Source organism: Dendrobium catenatum, unplaced genomic scaffold (assembly GCF_001605985.2).
Source record: "Dendrobium catenatum unplaced genomic scaffold, ASM160598v2 fragScaff_scaffold_1595, whole genome shotgun sequence".
NCBI lineage: Eukaryota > Viridiplantae > Streptophyta > Magnoliopsida > Asparagales > Orchidaceae > Dendrobium > Dendrobium catenatum.
This window is the reverse complement of record NW_021320057.1, coordinates 449,953-465,145: the sequence shown is the minus strand read 5'-3', so window position 1 is coordinate 465,145 and position 15,193 is coordinate 449,953. Positions and strand designations below refer to the sequence as shown.

The 15,193-nt window shown below is 37.6% G+C and overlaps 1 protein-coding gene across 1 annotated transcript in view; it reads left to right on the top strand.

Moving 5' to 3' along the window:
- Positions 1–867: 867 nt before the first annotated feature.
- LOC110099975 (probable serine/threonine-protein kinase BSK3) overlaps positions 868–15,193 on the top strand; it is a 37,557-nt gene continuing 23,231 nt past the window's right edge. Inside the window, exons 1-4 of the mRNA XM_020827321.2 lie at positions 868–1,243; positions 1,327–1,516; positions 1,606–1,826; positions 8,663–8,798. Of these exons, the coding sequence (XP_020682980.1) occupies positions 1,435–1,516; positions 1,606–1,826; positions 8,663–8,798 (439 nt within the window). The 5' untranslated portion in view covers positions 868–1,243; positions 1,327–1,434. The remainder of the gene's footprint in view (positions 1,244–1,326; positions 1,517–1,605; positions 1,827–8,662; positions 8,799–15,193) is intronic.

The following is a 15,193-nucleotide window of genomic DNA, read 5'->3' as shown; positions in this document are numbered from 1 at the left end:
ACCGTTCCTTGATAATGGTGCATCGAATACTATCGCCCCACTTTGATCCTTTGACTATTATTTCTCAACTATAGTCATTCGACCACTATTACTATAACTGTAATCATTTGAATATTGTCTCATGATTATATCGACTCATGTTGACTTATTCATATGTTATTGCTAACAAGGTCGACACACTCTTCACATGTGTTCAATGTATGTTATTAACACTTACATTGAAGTTTTTGGTCCATGTTTTGCATTCCTCAAATAGAGTAAAACTAAAAAAATTAAAAAAAAAATTCATATATTATTATTGCAAACATATAATAATAATTAATAATTTATTTAATCAAATTTAAATTTATGATGATTTGATAGATTATGTATAAATATCAAAATAGGATTTAAATGAAATTTAATGACTTTTTAGTAATTTTCATAAACACATTTTTTTTTTACGCCAAATATGACATAATTAAAAATAATGTAATTTATACGTTTCTTAAAAAGTTAAATGGGCCGATTATTTTTCACTAAAATTTTTGTTCTATTCCCCTACCCAGTCACCACCCCGTCACATCACCCGTGCTGTCTGCATTGTGGTAGGACACTAAGTCAGCAGGATCAACGGCTGAGATGCACGGGCTAGTCACGCTGGCCTCACGTGACGGCCCAGCACTATTGCCATTCCGACGGAGACAAGCATATACCAGAGAAAAAGCCAAAAGTTTACCCGTGGGAGACGGCGAGAAGACTCCAAGTTTTCATTTGACAAGAAAAGTAAGAGGATAATATTAATTTATTTAATTTTTTTAATGGATCGAACAGCAAAGCGCAAGCGAGAAATGGGTGAATAGAATAATCGGGCAAAGATAAAAAAACGTAATTTTAGGATGTAAATGATTGTATTGTTCACGTATGGCCAGCTTGAAAGAAATTTTAGATGAATAGAATAGATTTGTGATTTGGCACTCATCTTAAAAAGAAAATTATGAAGGACGGTCGATATAAAAGAACGATTATGAATGAATTGTTACAGCGAGTGCCGGTACTCGCCAGGTAGGCGAGATCCGATCGCCTGTACGAGAGACGCGCTTTGAATCTTCCAGTCTCTCTCCATTTTCGTTTGGAGCAGTCCGATCGATAAGGGACGTTCTATGCTTGTTGCTCTCTGTTATCTCGATCGGGTTGGAGCTTTTCGGCTCCAGATCTTTGATTACGTAGTCGTTTGAGATTCTGCTTGCTGTGGCGATTTCAGGTTCTGCTTCATTTTCCTTTGTCGAGGACGTTTGCGGGATCTTGGAGATGATATTTGACTGATTTTGGAAAATTTGATTTCAGCTTGCTGCAGAAGCGGATTTGATGACGGTGGCTAGAGGAGGAGCTCTGTAGTTTCTTTCTCTGAAGCTATTTTTTGGTTAGCCAGTGGATCTTTTTTGCTATTTTGGGATGGGTTCGAGTAGCTCCAAGCTACTTGCTTGCTGCTGGGGTTCGCAGTTGAAGGGAACAGTGCTGGAGCCTCCGGATGTTGGTGTGTGCTGGGTTTTGGACTGTGGTTTAATTTGTTTCTGTTCGTTGTGAAATGGGGTTTGGTGATAACGGTGGTTTTTGGTGTTGCAGTGAGAGAGGACAAGGCAGATACCTACGAACTGCCGCCATTCCAGGAGTTCTCTTTCGATCAACTCAGGCTTGCCACGTCTGGGTTCGCTGCGGAGAATATTGTTTCAGAGCATGGAGAGAAAGCTCCCAATGTTGTCTATAAGGGGAAGCTAGATGCAACGAGGAGGATTGCAGTTAAGCGTTTTAACAGATCGGCTTGGCCCGATGTTCGTCAATTTTTGGTATGTATTTATTGCCATATCTTTTCACGGCTTGTATTGCCTTTGCAAGAACTTTCTTTGTTGAGATCCATTTGGTGCGTTCCGTGAATGCGGCTGTCGGACGCGTCCATCATACTTACTTGAAATGCTATCTTTGCTGTGATCATCTTATAAAGATGATGCTTTTTTTCCCATGTATGGGTATTGGAGATGGTTGAGCTGTTATACCCGGATGCTTTAAATGCTCCCCTATGTGCTCTCAATAATAACAGATACAAAGATTGAAAAAGCTTTTAATTGTAACTGTGACGCATTTGTGTGCTTGCCCTGATTTTTAGCAATGAAATTTATAAGGGGAATTGAAATGGTTATATATATTTTGTTCATTATCATCTCAACTGGCAGTAGAGTGGATCTATAGGAGCTTGAGTTGGCTATATGGCACTGATAGTGTTCATAAATAGCAGGAAAGCATGAATCTCATGGTAAATCCGTCCAAAATTTAGAACAAACTTTCATAGATCTTGAAGTATGCAAGATGATTTTATAATGATCGGCCCTAGCAGAATTTGGCAAGGACTGAATTGGCCCAACAGAGCTGAGCAATTGTCTTCTTTTTCTAGTTGCCCTTACACTTGCACAAACGGCATTTGGGTTTGTTGACAGTGTTGGCACCAAGAGCTGGGAGTCTGGTACATTGGCTTCTTCAATGCAGTTCTTGTCAAGGAGCACCCGATCTGCCCCAATTGCCATCCATTTGCCATTGTTTGCTCGCAAAAATTTGAAAACCTCTAGATTTATTTGAATTATTGCAGACTCTATGCTCCACCTTGTCGTGTGTCATTTGTTTTCAAATACTTTTTTTTTGAATTGGGAGTGATGGCCATTTTCATTGAATCTAAATTAGAAAGCTTCAAGCTTGTTCATATATTTTCTCTAATATGTTGTGTAAAACTTTGATTCATGAAACCATAATGATCATAGTGTCGTCTTGTTGATACCCTTCTCTCATTGCTTAGAGTCATCACCAATGTTGATGATGGTTGACATCTATACTTGAGCCGGGGCTTAGAATAGTCAAGGGAGGGACTGATGGTGTTTACAAAACCAATTTGCATGAATTTTGATGAGGAGGTTTGTTCAAGGATTGCTATTCCTTTGATTGATATCAGCTAAGTGCTAGGAAATTTTAAATAATCCTAAGCCAAGTATAGAAATAAGATTACATTTCAAATATTTTTATCATTTATGCTTCTTTAAAACCTGGACAGAGCTCAAACATAATGAGGATATGATACCTGGAGAGTAAAGTTATGATACCAAAAATATTTAAGTTATGATAGGTTAATGTCAACCTTATCCAAAATGAACAATTATTATAATTAAACAAGAAAAGTTCGAATATTACATAGATTGACTTGAATTTGAATTTTTCATGTCGGGTTTGAATCGAACTGATGAGAACATCGTCAGCAATTTCGACACGTGTACCATAGGAGACACCGGAGATCGACGGCCACGATCAGGAGTTTTGTTTTTAAGTCATTTTATGTATTAGTTTATTTTATTTTTTTCAGTTTTTTCATTTTTACCCTTATGAGTATTTGGTCGCTATTGTAGCCCAATGGGCATTTTAGTCTTTTGTTTCCTTTGTCATTTTGAGGCCTATATATATGGCCATTTTTTATGTAATGAGGATGAGGAATTATTGAATGAAAATTTGATTTTGTTTCTTCTTACTCTTCTTGCATGAGAGCTAGAGAGAAGTGAGAGAGAAAGCCCAAGGTGAGGGCAAAAGCAATACCCATCAGTCATTGGAAGAGTCCGTGGCTCGTGGTTTATCCTCTTCATCCCGCTCTTCTTTTTTTCCCCAAGCCGCCGGCCCTAACTCATTCCCAAGCCACCGGCCACATTTTCGTCCACTTACTCCCATCATTTTCACTCAATAGCTTCCCCAATTCACCTCCCTCCTCCACCAAAATCACCATAACCCGACCGCAAGAAATCAAACCATACACCCCCTCCCCTTGCCGCCACCCCCACCAAGCTCCCTTTCCGATCGTGATGAAGCTCTCACGTAAAGTTATGATACCAAAAATATTTAAGTTATGATAGGTTAATGTCAACCTTATCCAAAATGAACAATTATTATAATTAAACAAGAAAAGCTCGAATATTACATAGATTGACTTGAATTTGAATTTTTCATGTCGGGCTTGAATCGAACATTTGTGTTGGCTACAATATTAACACTCCTATTTGTGTCTACAAAACTGGTATGCAATTTCTAATCTTTAATTTAAAATTTTTTTAGACATTTTAATGAGAGTCAAAGTTTAGAATTTATAAAGAATATTAAGTGTCAAAAAGTCTGTGGGAGCACTGCGGCGCTGTGCTCTCTGTTTGGGAAAGAAGAAAATTTTGGTTATAGGAAGTGCTGCATGGCTAAGCTCTCTATAAGGGAGCATGTAGAATATTCTAAAAGAGCTCTGCAGCGCTATGTGTTAGAGTGTTGTGACGCTGAGCACTAAAATGACTTTTTATATATAAGAAAAGTATAAATCCATTTTCAGTTTAATCCCACACCCTCATGTCACATAGCTGCAGAAGAAGAGAAGGAAAGGGAAAGGAGAAAAGAGGGAGAAAGAAGAAGAAATGGGAAGGTAGGGCAGCACATGGGTGGGGCCCAAGCATTGATGGGAGCTTGGGTTTAGGGGGGAAAATTCAAATGTGGAGGGTTGTTTAGGGATTATGCATTAAATAATTGTATTGTGCTTTAAATATTCTCCTTTTGACTAGGGTTACAGTTATATTGAATTTGAGCAGAAATTTGAGATCTCGTGTTTGCTTTTGGGGCTTTAAAGCTTGGGCTAGAGTTTGGAGAGTGGAATCGTCCTCTTGAATTGAAGATTAATTGTATCGGAGTGTTTCTTTTCAACTATTAGTGAATTTCAAATGCTGTTTGTGGGATTTCCTACAGCTTTTCATCAAAATCTGCTCATTCTTGCTGTTTTTCTTTGAATTTCTGTAAGTTTTCCTTATTTTGATGGCTGTTTTCTATCAAAAGCTTCATACACGTTTGAAAAGATCAAAACCTTCATTCATTGATAATGAGAACTATAGTTCATGGCAAGTTTATGTTCTCAGAATTGTTTTCCTATCTTTGACCATAAGTTTGCCTTTAACATTCTCAGTGAAACAAACACTATAGGGTAAATGTGATGATGGTACTATCTAATATGTATAAGGACCCCTCTGCAGTCAACAAGATATATTTTATATGCAAATTTTTAAATCTCAAAATGTCTGACACATCCGAGTTCAACTTGATTATAAGTTAGTTATGTAAACATTAACTTCAATAACAAAATTTGTACATTGAGTTTTACTTAGTCATTACGTAAAAGTAGGATGGCATAATAAAGACAGTTAGCAACTCATATGGATCAACTACAATGAAGTAAAATGATGTCAGAGACATTGTCCTCGACAAATACATCCCTCAACAAAATAAAGGTGATGCCCCATCATATTCTGTTTAAATATCAATAACATGTGCATATCTCAAAACTAAAGTAATCTTTGAGGCAAAAATAGGTCCAAATCACACAACCAAGATCAACAAACATCATAATATAAACAAATACCAAGGTTTCGAGTGGTTGTTGGCATTTCAGAAAGCTAGGATATGTGCTGAATGATTGCCACATAAGAAAGCAATTACATGCAAAAATTACAAATAAGAAACATTGGATGTACAGAAAAAGTTTAAGTTGAATTAATCCACGATTAAAAAGGCGTTTGAGGCGGACGCCTCGAGGCGGAGGTTGGGCGAACTGAGGCTTAAGCCTCGAACGTCCGGGCGAGGCTTACGCTTTTTCCACGGAGGCGTACGCCTCAGTACCTGAGGCGCCGAGGCGCATCGAGGCAGCACAAAAAGATCCAAAAGCCCTTGCCACTGTAACACCATGAAATTGAGGTATTACTCAGTTTAATTACTATATTTTTTCTATGAAGAAAAAATAATCATTAGTATTACTAATCAATAATATATTAAATTAAGTAAATTATTCCTTAATTTCCAAAAGATGATTCTGATGGCTGTAGATGGGTAGCAGTTGCTGTGTGGGGTCCACTCCTTATATCATTATCTAATTTGGAGATTATGCAAGCCACTGTTTGAAGGAAATGACATAGTAGAAATCTTCCCTGTAGCACATTTCGGAAAAAAAGTCTAGCCAAATAGTAGAAATCTTCACTGTGCTTGGTTCGGCACAGTGATTTGCAAAGGGCAACATAGTGAAGTTTGAGGAGAATTCTCAGTATAGTGCAAGGAGCAAAGAAGTGATCAGGACATGACAGGAAGAGTCGGGCAAGCATAGCAGCCGTGGGGATTGGAGTCAAAAAGAGAATTTGAGTAAGGGTTTTGGTGAACGTGTGAAGCATAAGTAAATTCAGTACTTCAGGTAAATGGAAGAAGTTTATTAGAGATTTGTTATCAAGATTTAGATGTTTGCTTAGAACTATATGAAGAATTGTAAATTTGTGTAGGTATGCAAACTAATGGTAGAAACAATGGATGAAAAGTAAGAGGTTAAAGTGGAGAAGAAAGATTAAAAGATTAGATTGAAGGAAGAAGAAAAACTTTAGGAAAAGGAAATCAAGGTAAGTTCTTTGGTATGTGCTTAGTGTGGATTTCCAATTAATAGTAAAAGTCCTTAAAGATGCTATAAATTATGATGTCATAGATAAATTTGATCATATGCAAAGAGAAAGCTTCGAAGTAAGTTACAGTCGTAGACAATTAAGAAGGGACGGAGTGGAAGAAACAATTCGTCAAGAAGGCAAGAAATACAAAATTAATGTTTAAAGAAACTTATGTGTTATAAATCATTTAAATTGCTTTAGAATATTTTTCTCCAAGCTTTTGAATATGACCTAATGCTTATACCTTTGCTATTATATAAGTTTAAGATAATGTTTTATAAGGTTATTTAAAAGTTTTTTATTTAAGAAGGATTTGGAAGGATGTAAATATTTCTTGAAAATTTATGCATATTAATCTTACACAAGATATATATCATGAATGATGATGAAGGCAAATATGATATGTGATTATGAAAGAATGTTGAATACTAAATTAAGGAAAAGTTTTGCTATATATATGATATATGTTTTACCAATGTAGTTGAGACAAAAGAGTTCTCATACAAGAACTACATGGTAAGTGGGGCAAAAGGGACCCCATGAATTATGATACCTACTTGGCAGGTGGGGCAAAAAAGACCCCAAAGAGGCAAAAAGGTCCTCTATGAATTTCAATGACGATAATGCTAGGTTTACTTGGGCTCCATTGAATAAAGTTAAGAAAGTATAGTCAAATCTTTCACATAAAATTTATATTCAACAGAAATTCAAAAGTAGTGAAGCATGATGTTAAGTATGACTTTTTATATTTTCAGTAATGATTTCAATATTGTAATTATTCATGTTATGTTATTTTAGTTGTTAATTAATTTTGCATAACTTGCTGAGCCTCATAGCTCACCAGTATTTTTATTACTGGTTGTTTTTACATGAAAAGAAAAGAAAAAAGTGGAGGAAGTTTGATATATAAGTATTTTAGTTGTATGTTATTGTTTATTTTAAATTTTTGAAGTCTACTCTTGAGGTTATTAAACAATTTTAATGTTGTGTTATTTTGCATTTGTTTGGATTTTCTTAGTGGCTATGTACTAAATCTTTGATGAAACTTGAGAATTATTAGATGCTTCATTTGTTGTATTAGATAATGTTTATATGATCCGCTTATATAGATCTGAAATGAAATAAAAGGAATGAGATGTTTAGTGATGAGATGTTATGTTTAATTCTTGTTACACTCTACAGTACTGTTATAGGGTACCGTGGGGTGTTACAGCCGCCCCCTTCTTTGGCCCAAAACTTTGAATTTGAATCTCTAGTGGACCCCACCCAATCCCTCTCTCCCTCTTGCTGCCTCCCCCCTTCTCCTTTAAACATGAACTGGTTCCTTAGAAGGTGCCAGCTGGATCGGTCCATTAAGGGCCGGTCTAATAGGTTTCTTGGAGGATTGGTATCTTTAGGAGTGCTACGTGAAAACAAAAGTTTCTTGTGAGGTAATCTTAGTGTGAGGTTTTAGGTTTTTTTTTTCTTGTGCATTGGTGTATTTGGGAAATGGGAAATGCTAGATGAGTACTCTCACTTATTTTGTACATCACATTTGTGATTTTTATTTTGATAGTGGATTGTATCCTGACTATCCTCTCTCCTTTCTATCATACATAGGCTCTATTAAAGCTAAACTATGTAAATCTTGCTGTCTCTTTGATTACGTGTTCTCTTTCTCTTTTTTATTCTTTTATGACACATCGTTGTGGATCCCAGTGATGCATCTTTTTTTAGTTGTTTGGTGCTCTCATTTCAACAAAGGCAGTATCTCAATCCAACATGGGCATTACTCAATTCGCAAGGCTCCCAAAAATTTAGGAAATGGGTTGTAGTTTATTTTTAATCTATCAGGATTCTGCTCAATATGGGAAGTGTATCAGAATAGTTTTCTTCTGATCGACATTTCAATTTTAGTTATCAGCAGAATATTTTTTGTTCCATTTTTGCACATTATTTTTTGGTTTCTTCTGTTATGAGCTTTTACGTAGGACTGGTAGTTTGTGTTCTGTCATTATAAAAAAAATTATGTCTTTGCTGATAACTAATCTATGAAATCCTTTCACATAGATAACATTCTGTATATTAATGTGATTCAACGACTTGCTTTCGATTTTTTCCATAAAAAAATTTCACTGATGCCTTTCTGATATATTTTTTTTCCCCGGTAGGAAGAAGCAAAGGCTGTTGGCCAGCTTCGAAACCAAAGATTGGCAAACTTGCTTGGCTGTTGTTGTGAAGGTGACGAGAGGCTACTTGTGGCTGAATATATGCCCAACGAAACACTCGCCAAACACCTTTTTCACTGTAATTATTTATCAATGCTATTATCCTTTTTTATTTATTTGCTTTTTACTATCTGATATATGTTTTTTTTAAAGTAATTTATACATCATATCGATTGGTTGAGATATCAAAACAAATATGGCGCTGAATGTTTAATTTTGTATTTGCATGCTTGGTAATGTTATCTTTTAATAAGCTTATTTTAGAGGTCTTTTTTAATGTCTAGCAGTATTCTATTTTTTAATTTTGAACATTTTTAAAAGGGAAATCTTTTTTGTTATATTATTTACTTTAATGGGAATCGTGACAATGGCTAGATGATTTTAAAGCTTGTTAAATGAAATGGGAAATCATTTCAGTTATATTTATTTATATGGCTGTTAATGCTCTCTCTTAATAGGAATATTTAAGAGGTCTCTATTAATAAATATTTCTTAGAGGTCTTCTATTTGTCAATATTTAACAATTTTTTGAATTAGTGACAATGTTTAGATAATGCTTTCTAACTACAACCTTTACTTGTTTTCATTATTCTCCTCGAAATGTGTTTTAGATCTTATCATATTCAGGTGAGAGGCATTATTAATGTTCTAGGCCTAATATCACTTGGGATGAGAGGCATTATGAAGGCACTATGCTTAAATTCACCTGAGGTGAGTGACAATAGTTCAGATGAGGCATAATTCTCTAGGGCTTATTTGGTTGGGCTTCTCACCTCCTGGGTTGCAATAGAGGACTGGCACAAAGCTGGTTAAGCTCATTTGGATAAAGAGGACTGAGTTGCTTTTCCAAATTTCTATTTTGAAAAGGTCCTCTTGAAATTTAATTTTGGAATTGCTTCATGAAGCAATTTTGGTGGTAAGTTCTCCACTTCCTTTATGAAAATGGAAAAATCCAAGCGAACTAATGGTGGAGAAATGAAGGCTGCACTTATAATAAGTGCAAGTAGGGTGTTCTATGATGAAAAAATTGTGATTTATTAATTTAAGGACTGTTTGATTTATTTTGTAGCTTTTAAATTTCAATTTTTTTTCTTAAATATGTTTGTGATGATGTGACTATAAGAACTAGAGGTGTTCTGATTGGGGCATCAGAGCATGGAAAGTGTATAAGAGGCGTGATCGTCGATTTACGACCACGATCGAGTTGATGTATTCTTGAGTCATTTCATGTATTTGTTTTTATTATGTTATTTGTCTCTTGTTATTTATGTTGTATTTGTTTTTTTCCATTTTTATCCCTTAAGGGAGGTCGTTTGTAGGCCCTGAGGGCATTGTCGTCTTTCTTATTTTGAATCCTATGTACGAGGCTATTTATAGCCCCTATGTTTCTTTTTGAAAGTTAATGATTGAATGATAAAAAAAGTTTGTGCTATTGCTTAAGTTCTTAAGAGATCTTGAGAGTGCTTGGAGAGAGAGAGAGATCCATAGGAGAGGGAAAACGGATCACCCACCAACCTTGGAGACGGCCGGGTTCGTGGTTTGTTTTATCGTTCTTTCTTTCAATCTCTCTTCCTCTTTGCTGCCGAACTTCCTAGCCACCCCACCTTGATGCCGGCCAACGTCTCCCATCACCACCACCTCAAGCCACCATCCTCCTTCCCCCACCACAACCGCAACCCGCTTACCCAAAGCCCCACCCCACCACCGGCCCTTCATACAAACGAACCCAAGCCCAAGCCGCCCCCTTTCCCCTTAGTTTTTTCCCTCCATCCTTGCTTATATTGATTCCTTTCCTAATTGGGTTTATTAATTTAGGTTACTCATTAACTTATCAAATTCAAATAATTTGAATTTGAAAAGTTACCTAAACCATCACTCCTATTTTAGGAAACTTTCCAAATCCTTGCATATTGAATTAAAGTTAAATTAGAATGAAATGTTTCATCCTAAATTTAAGTCCATGACTTAAGGAAGCTATTAATTCCTTAATTTCTCTCCCTATCCCATTAGCCGCCGGCCCTCCCTTTGATTTAAATTTAGATTTGTTTCCTAAAGCTTCACTTTCCTTATTTAATTCCAACTATATATGGAAGGAGTTTGAATTTTGAAATAACTCAAATTTAAATCTCAAATCCTTCCTATGTCATTAATTCTATTTTTGGAAAGGCCATTAAATAAATCAATTAATCCGAATATGAATTAATTGAGTAATTAATGCCCTAACTCCAAAAACATTGAATCTAGACACACAACCCCCTCCCTCTTGCTTGGCTGAAACTCCCAAGGGCCCTCCCACTTAATTCCTTCCCAAAATTAAGTTTTCCCCCTTGGAATTAAATCCCAAATTCTGTTCTACTCTACCGGCCCCCCTCTCTCTTACCTCTATATTCTATTTAAGTTATTTCCAAGCCTAAAGAATTGATTTGGAAATTAATTTCAACTTTCCCTCCATAATACTCTTCTCAAAATCTAAACTCAATCTTACCTTAGTCTTCCTCCTTGGCCGGCCACCCTCTCTTGCGACTTCCTACTTTGATTCTTGAAAGAAACCTCTCCCTTTCAAGGGGAAACGACAAGGACAACAAAGGATCATCACCTTCAACACTTCAATGCTTGGGAGAGACTTCTTCCTCTCCAGTTGAACCTTCAAAGGAAGTTACGATGAACTTCTTCAACATCTCGCCTACTTGTTTTTGGGTTTCGACAAAGGTGAACTTCTTCCCCTTTTTAGTTACTTTCTTAATCCTTTGACCTTGTAGGTGATGACAAATCACAAGGAGTCGTGCTTTGCCTTATGCCTAAGCTTAGTAAACGTAGGATTGAATATGCTTTCCATGTTTCGAATCTTATTGCTAGATTAGGGATTTTGTTGAAAACTATTTACTTTGCATGTTGTTGAATTTCTAGTTTATCTTAATTTTTCAAGTGCTTGACAAGTGGCTTAGCCTAAACATAGGCACCCCTCACTAATTGAATTTGTTTCTGTTAGGATCTTCAAAGAGAGGAGTAAGCCCTTCCTTCATGAGCTTCTTGGGAGAGGAGGGAGAGAGGGAAGGGAGAGCAGAAAAGTAATTCTTTATTGCTTGACCATACAACCTATTACAACCTATAAACTCTATTTATAGGCACAAAAGCTACACTAATGACAATACAAGCCATTCAAGAAAGTACACAACTAAATTTATGACCAATATCCAATAATTTCTACAATTGTCTTAGATTTACACAAAAAGATAACTCATGTCCACAAATAATAGCCTCGCTGGTCTTCCCCGCTAATAGTGTCCACCAGGCGATTAACACGACGCACCCTATGCGTCCACCTGCACCCTGTGCCTCGTGCTTGCGCTCTGCGCCTCAAGGCCCACTCCTGTGCCTTGCACTCATGTGGTCTGACTCCAACCACATCCTGGGTGTATCCACCTGCGCATCGAGCCCTGCGCCTTCACCTGCGCCCTACTAGTCTCAATCCCACACCTTGCGCATTCACCCGCGCCCTGCGCGTCCTTCGCCTACTCTTGTGTGATCTCCCCGCATGCCAACGCTCCTTTGAGTTCCCCGCCCGACACTGCTCCTCGAGAACAGGCTGACTCCACCTCAAAGATCCAAACTGGTCTTTCGTTGCGATGTTAATTATAAGGTCCTTCCATGAAGAAATCTCTGATCATCGTCTCCACTCCCAGAAGCAAGATCAATCTCTTTGTGGCCTCTACTGCATCCACACTTCTGTAGCTATCTTTTTCTCTCATACAACAAAAATGGTTGCAAGAACCTTCACACTAGTCTCTTCAAAACTTGCCGCTCCAGTCCGATGCCGAATCCCACACCGGCTTACTCGACCTTGCGAAAACCCCGCACTCTCTGGCCGAACTCAATCTTTCTATCAATTCACAAGATTTCCCGCGGTCTTTACACAACAAAAATAATAACTCTATTGTTCTCCACTCTACTGGTCAGCTTACAGCCGCAAGATCTTTTTTGATCAAGCTCCAACCAATCTATGATTTATGTTATGAGGTCACTCTCAATTTAACAAAACCTTCCTTGCCTTAAAACAAGAGCCATCATCTTCCATTTTCTCCTTCTGAGAATTTGACCAGCCCAGACTCCGCAAGCCTCCGAGTCCGTCAGCAACAACTTGACCAACCCCGACAATCTCCACACGCAAGCACTGCCTTTGCCTATACCCGAACTCAACACTGCACGCGGAAGCCCTTCATCTCCCGTCAATAACTCTGCCTGGAATAAATTTTCTTCTTGAAGACAGGAGATCTCCAAGAAACAAACCCGTGCCAGTCCACTTGTGCGGAAGCCTGCTCACCGCGGGGGATTTCCCGTGCCCTTGGCGACTGTGCAGCCTTCGTGGCTTCTCCCTCTCTGTGCGCTCTAAAGCCTCGCGTTCAGGCCAACGACCCCGGCCTTGTGAAATTGCCGCAGTTCCTCCAACGTCCCTGTTCAACCAAATCTTCCAACTGGTGCAAGCAGAACATGGCCAGACCCTTTCTTGAATCGTTTTCTTTAGACAAGAAAAATGCCTCTGCCTCCTCCACCTTGCTCGGTTGCCTCTACTAGGCTCTGATACCAGATGTTAGGATCTTCTATGAGAGGAAGAAGCCCTTCCTACATGAGCTTCTTGGGAGAGGACGAGGGAGCGAGGGAAGGGAGAAGGGAGAGCAGCAAACTAATTCTTTATTGCTTGACCATACAACTTATTACAACCTATAGCCTCTATTTATAGACACAAAAGCTACAGCAATAGCAATAAAAGCCATTCAAGAAAGTGCACAACTAAATTTAGGACCAATATCCAACAGTTTCGTTTCCTTGGATGAGCTATAATTGATGGAAGATGTACTTGTGCGTGTTTCTTCTTCAAATTCGTCATAATCATCAGAGTTACTACCAAGCAAAAGGCCTTTGACATAATAGGTCATCTTTGGTTCATCTTTATATTCTTCATCTGGGAGTGAAGTTATTCCTTTGAGTCAGTAAAGGGTGATTCTTTTAAAGATTGTGAGGGCTTCTTTGGGGCACTCTTTGGATATTAGCACGTCTCTTTGAGAGTGTCTTTTATGTTTTTATCTGATTTAGGATCAAGGTGGGGCTTGAAAATTTACTCTTTTAACCTTACTGACCGTCTCAGTGATTATTTGTATTCATTGAGATAGTTATAAGCTTATGAGTTTTTCTATTTTCAGCTTGCTAAGCTTATTTTCTTTTTGATCTTTGATGTTCGATGATGATGCAAACTTAATTTCCCTTTTATTTTTTGGAGTTATTTAAAATTTGACCCTTATCAAACAGGTGATTTTCAATGAAGGATCTCCTTGGAGGGAAAACCATCGAGTCAAGTTGTGGTTTTGTAGAATTTTCCCAATGAACACTCTTTAGATCTAAAGGGATTTTAAATATTGTTTGGTTTTCTTTGAGATAAAAGGTTCTCGTCCATGTTTATCTTATGCATCATGACAAGTAGAGTCTTCCATTTATGGTGCTGTCTCATGTTTATCTCCTGCATTATGGACAAGATAGTTGAGATTATATTGTGCTTTTCTCTTTTGGATAGACCATTATATTACTAGAAAGAGCGTGCTTTTCATTTCACTAGCTCTTTTCTACCTAGTCATTGAAAATGAAACAATTCTCTATCGAATGATTGATGATTCGATGGTGTTTGGGTTATTGACCTTGTTTGCCTGCTTGCAATGATGATATTTTGGCAATTGGAGACCCATTTTGAGTGCATGCCAAAAGATCTTTGTAATAAAATATTTCTTTATTTTGTTTGCTTGCTTACTTTCTCCTAAAGGGTAAGAATACTTCGACTTGCATCTCATGGTTTTGTAGGTTTTAAGGGAGTAGTTCTGATGTGAAACTACGAGGAGTTTGTTTAGAAATTTAAAAGAAACGATTAAAGTATTGCTTCTTACGAATTTAAAACTAGCACATAAAAATTAGAGTTATGAATTCAAAATGTTGACTTGTTTAGGCCAAAGAGATGCACTTGAGATTAACCAAAATAGTTCATTCAAAATTCAAGGGGAATTAAATGCAAAGTACAAGCAACAAAACCCAACGTTTAACAACAAGAATTTCACCTTGGGGCCGTATCACTCAAAGGTTGGTGGACTTTTGGCAGAGATAGAAGATCCAAGCGATGAAGGAAGTTACCACTAGAGAAAGGGCGCCGAAGAACTTCGTCGGAGGAAGAGTAGCCGGTGGGGATGGATGTCGTAGGTGACCGTCGAGGCTCCAAGTGTGCTTTGAAAGTTGTCGGTCGTAGATGCTTGCAAGGATCGGGACGACTCTCTCCAAGTACTCTTCCACGGTGGCTTCGTCTTCAAACCCTCCATCGAAGCACGACGATCGCAAGATGTTAATACTTCCGTCGGCGTTGAAGACTAATCCCCACTCAAACTCCGGGTCCGCCATACATGCTTGATGTTGGGGAATTCTTCAAGAGGAGGAGAACTA